The 5,046-nt window shown below is 43.0% G+C and overlaps 1 protein-coding gene across 1 annotated transcript; it reads right to left on the bottom strand.

Moving 5' to 3' along the window:
• Nucleotides 1–1,796: 1,796 nt before the first annotated feature.
• Nucleotides 1,797–3,389, bottom strand: LOC136474517 (acyl-acyl carrier protein thioesterase ATL4, chloroplastic-like). The gene is made up of 5 exons (XM_066472090.1): nt 3,130–3,389; nt 2,925–3,025; nt 2,677–2,786; nt 2,429–2,524; nt 1,797–2,340 (listed from the first exon to the last, which is right to left on the bottom strand). The coding sequence occupies exons 1-5, from the start codon at nt 3,369–3,371 to the stop codon at nt 2,236–2,238; spliced, it is 654 nt and encodes a 217-aa protein (XP_066328187.1). The 5' UTR covers nt 3,372–3,389; the 3' UTR covers nt 1,797–2,235.
• Nucleotides 3,390–5,046: the final 1,657 nt, after the last annotated feature.

Here is a 5,046-nt window from a genome sequence, read left to right on the forward strand (position 1 = left end):
AAAAAATTCCCTACAGCCAAATTCTTAGAAATTGAAACAATACATAAATCCAAGGGTCGTCAACACTCCGCGGTTAATTAACCTGGATTAAAAAAAGAAAAGAAGCTCAACCTAACCTTCGAATGTAATACTGGCGTCTTCTGCCCAAACCAGCAGTGCAGTACTGCATGAACTAGGAGGTGCTTGTATGCAACTTGTTCGAGAAAATGACTAGTACTACATGAACTAGGAGGTGCTTGTGTGCAACTTGTTCGAGGAAATTGTAAGAAAGTAAAGAAGAAGATGCGAATGAAAAGGAAATAACTGACATGTGGGTTACAGGGGCGAAGCTACACTATGGTTAGGGGGTGCACATGCACCCCCATAAAATGTAAAGTCAACGAGTTTGGTTAAAATTTCACCACATATGCACCCTCTACGAGACATGTCTATGCACCCACATGACAAGTGGCACCTCCCTCTAATTTACTCTCTAGATTCGCCACCGGCGGGATATGTGAGCATGAGTACAAAACCACTGCCACATCAAACAAAACTAGGGTTGAATCGAGTCAGGGAGGAAAATAAGTAGTCTGTAAAGTTGAGGGGGACAAAATATGTGGTTTTGCACTCGATGACATGGTTTCAGGAGGCAAAATGCTTTTTTTTTTTGGTGCAAAAAAAAGTTGTCAGGCCTGACCGGATCACATCCCAATAGAGGAGCCCATTCCATAGCGGGCTGTAATATTCACGATTCAACTCCTCGGAGGGCCGGACCAGATCGCTTAGGGTGAAGGACCGGTGGACGGAGGTTATCGGGCAGTCCATTCTGAGCTTCAAGAGCTGGAGAAAACGGGACTCGACCATCATCTTTGGAGCCCCGATAGCGAGTCTGTCTGGGAGGAGGCCACGAGCTAACTGACCAAGCACGAACACGCAGCAGCAGTCCAGCAGAGACCTCATGCGTTCCAAACGATGTCAAAATTGCATTCATGTCCTGAAAAAAGGGGGAAAATAAAACTATGCATTGATTTCTCAAGGGCCGACTGCCAAGTCGGTCACATTCCGGACACGCATTTCAGCATGGGAGCCTTGGTTGTCTTTAGAGTCGGTGCTGCCACCTGCAAAGAAAAACCGCTGATGCTGATGGATACAGGGGACAGATCCACGGACAGGCGGCAGATGATTGGTTTCTGGGCTGGTTTGCTGGTTGGTGCTGGTTTTATGTGAGAGGAAAACACTATTGGTTGGCTGGTTTGGGCTGGTTGAAACCAACCAGCGAACAGGGTGATAATTTGCATGTGAATCGGCAACAGAGTACAGGAGAGGCTATGGAGAGGAAGAATCAGTGGCGGAGCCAGGATATCGTGACAGGGTATTCCATGTAAAAAAATTACAATGCAAATATACAAGTGCTAGCTTTCTTCCACAATACAAATATGCTAGTGCTAGCACCTTCTTCATCTACTCTTACATTATAATTTACAAACACAAAATGTAAAAAAAAAACAAAAGATCATTTCTATAATTTCGTCACAATACTAAACAAAGTAGCATAGTAGCATGTCCAAATAAATTTGCTTAAAGTAGCATAGTAGCATGTCCACAATGCAAATATGTATATTTGTTTTTCTCATCAAAATCTTGGGTATTCCATGGCATACAGGGGAATACCCCTTGCCCCGCCCATGGGAAGAATGCAGATGCAAAGCATCCGTGCTCGTTCGTTAAGCATGGGCGGCCTAGGATAGAACAATCGGCTTTCAATCTGAGACGTATAACAAACCAATTAGACAAAAAATCAATGCCGGTAGCACTATTTTTCGAGATAATTTGCATACAAATCATTGGACTCATGCTTCTCTAAGGGCAAATACTTTGTTCTCATGGCTTGTAGCCCATATAAATATATCATCTGATTCTATCTTTAACATGTGAATACAACATTGACACTGTCCAGTGCAGTGTCGACGTCCGGGCTGCCGCTCGCTATCTGAATGTGACCTGCACGGGTACGCTTGTAGCATTGCTTTTCCTGTTAAGGAAAGACCGACGTGCTAACGCCGCGTTCATGAAAAAAACATTGACACTCTAATACATATTCGTGCAAGGTTTTGGCATTCATCAGTTGAATGCCCTTGGATCAAACGAGGTCCGACCCATGTAGTTACCCTTGGATCAAATATGCTCTAGTATACTCTATTGAACACGGTAACAGCAGGCACGAAGATGGAACATGCATGCTTGCTAGGGTTATTAGAAGAAGTGCAGCAGCATCTTAGACGCCACCTCCGGGAACACGCGCGTCGGACGGTAGTCTTTGTTGAGGAAGACCACGGTGGCCATCGCTTCCAGGACGAGCTGCATGCCGAGCTAAGTGGATCAGGCATAATATGAACACTACTACGTAGGAGGTGTGAGTAGGTCTACGTGCACCCTGCACGCATACCTTGCGCTCCGGCAGCGTCTCGATGAAGTGCTCGATGACCATCCGCGCGCGCTTGATTTGGACGACCCTCACCATAACAACGAACCTAGCGCCACGCTGAAGAATTGTTGTTTATATAAAAACGCGGTAAATGAATTAAAAACCAGAGTTAGCTAGAGGTTAATAATATATAAAAGAGCAAACTCATGAGCTGACGACGCATGCATCCATCTCACCATCTGTCTGCAATGCGCATCGTCGTCGCGTACCTTTAGAGGCGTGAAGTAGTTGAGTTTCAGCTCGGAGAGTGCCATAGCGTTGCCAGTGCGTGCGATCGAGTCTCTGCCGATGCCAAGCCTCGAAGCAACCTCTTCCCGAGCTGAGACGGGACGGGACAATGTCATTGACTCATTGTGCAGGGTACGTACGTGGCAAGTAAAAAAGAGGTTAATTAATAAAAGCCGAAGTCGTAAAAGTGTAGGCACAACCCATACTATAAATCCATCCTACCACCGACCATTTTCGATGTAATCCGCGTATACAGCACTGCTGACAAGCCCGTACTGGTCAAGCTCGCAGTCACGGACCTCCATCTCCACCAGGCAAAATTTGTCCTCCCTGTATATATATGGCATCAGCCAAAGGATATATCATATCCACTTACGCTTTGGATCCTACGAAAGGAACACAGAAGATCAGAAAAACCAAGGGGACGGGAGAACCTCGGTTTTGTGCCCTGCTGCCCGATGTTGTTTGCGCACATGGTCTCAAGGGGACGGGAGTCGGGGCCAGCGACCTGCAGAGCTCCTGCGCGGCGGGCAAGCGGCCGGCGTCCAGGGAGGACGGCGAGGTGGCTGCTGCTGCAGAGACGCCAAGCTCCAGCACTGATCGCTCTAGCTACTAGTGGTTTACTGGTGTTTGGAGGCAGCTGGGGGCAACAGCGAAGCCGCATGCCGAGCTCCATGTTTGCAGCGATGGCTACCCTGTGCTGCCGTCTCTTTATTAGGCAGAGCGCGCGTAACCTCTTGCTACCTCATCACTGAAATAATAATGCTATTTTGGGCTAGGCCAAGTGAAACGAACGATGTGGCCTTTGCTGACATGCGGAGCATGTGGGCTCTGTTACGTTGGCCGTTGGGCACATGCAGACATCTCGCGTACATCCTTTGGCTAAGTTAGTATTTACACGGTCGCTCTTCGTTTAGCGTTTAGGCTATTTACATAGTGTTTAAACGAAGTTAAACGGTCTAAACGGTTTTGTACTTTAAAAAAATGCATATAGGCCCCGTTCGCTTGGAGGAATTTGGAGAAATCTGGATGAATCTGGAGGAATTTTTGAGAGGTAATCATCCATAAACAGTGAAAATCAGCCGTAAACAGTACTTTCTCCGTACCAGCCGAACGAGGCCATAATTATATATGTGCATGTAAAAAATCAAGTATTCTAGTATTTATACATATTTATCTGAGTAAAAATCAATTATTTTGGTATGTATATATATTTATGCATGTGAAAAGAACCAAATATAGATATTTATGCATGTAACATATCAAGTGTACACATTTATAAATATAATAAACTTAAGTATACAAATTTATCCATACAAAACTGAACTAGATTTACCTCGTGTTCGTCTAAACGGCCGTTTAAACAGCTATTTAGCATGTTTAATGCTGTTTATCTTCGTTCCGTTTAGGCCGTTTTTATGTTTTTTAACCGTTTAACTGTTTAAACGGTCAACCGTTTAATTTCAGTTTACCCACTAAACAAAACAGTTTACCACCGTTTACCGTTTACTGACCATTTAAACGGCCGTTTAATCCGTTTAGGCGAACACTAGTTACACTTCAGCTTACTTTTTTCCTGAGTTAAATTACAGTTCAGTTTACATTTTTTCCTAAGTTAAACTTTTTTTTTTTAATTTTGACTAAGTTCTTAGAAAAATATAACATCTATAAGTTCAATAAATGTGCTGTCAAGATATATTTCAAAGAGAATTTTATGAAACTGATTTGATATTGTGGATATTGATAAATATTTCAATAATTTTAGTTAAAGTTGGAGAAGTTTGAGCCAAAATGGATTATAATTTAAAAAGGAGGAATGCATCTCACGACAAGCCAACTGCTTCAATGCATCTGATGTCAGATATTCTTTTTAACTTTGAAATAAATATCGGATAGTAGTAGCAGTTTTGCATAATACAACTCTAATCTTTCATTTCTTTTTATTTCTATTGGGCAGTGTGTCCGTGCGTTGCTACGGGACAACTAAACTTTTATACGAAAAACACATGGATCGCACGATAAGATAACAATACTATAAAATTAAATACCAACGTTAAAGTTACAGTTAATCCAAAAAAGCAAAGTTTGTGAAATTAACAGTCACGGAGAGCGCGGCGTCACAGGCTTATAAACTCTACTTTATAGACCTTTCCATGATGCGCCTAAGATAATGTTTTATATCGGCAGGAAGAAATCTCCGATATCAATTTCTTTCGTACGTCAATAAATCCATGAATAAGTTCGTCGTATCTCCATACCATCCTACACACAGGCTCGAGTATATATGTCAATATTAGTGCCTGTCGCATGGGTAAAACTGCATCTCTAGAAAAATCTTCCACAAAAACTTA

The sequence above is a fragment of the Miscanthus floridulus genome, chromosome 8 (genome assembly GCF_019320115.1).
Source record: "Miscanthus floridulus cultivar M001 chromosome 8, ASM1932011v1, whole genome shotgun sequence".
Classification (NCBI taxonomy): domain Eukaryota; kingdom Viridiplantae; phylum Streptophyta; class Magnoliopsida; order Poales; family Poaceae; genus Miscanthus; species Miscanthus floridulus.

Bases quoted from the DNA above. Each gene is read 5' to 3' on its own strand.
- LOC136474517 (XM_066472090.1), bottom strand. From the start codon at position 3,371: ATGGAGCTCGGCATGCGGCTTCGCTGTTGCCCCCAGCTGCCTCCAAAC. The intron at 3,026-3,129 runs GTTCTCCCGTCC...ATATATATACAG, and splicing joins CAGCAGGGCACAAAACCGAG to GGAGGACAAATTTTGCCTGG. The intron at 2,341-2,428 runs GTATGCGTGCAG...CTCGGCATGCAG, and splicing joins AGACGCTGCCGGAGCGCAAG to CTCGTCCTGGAAGCGATGGC.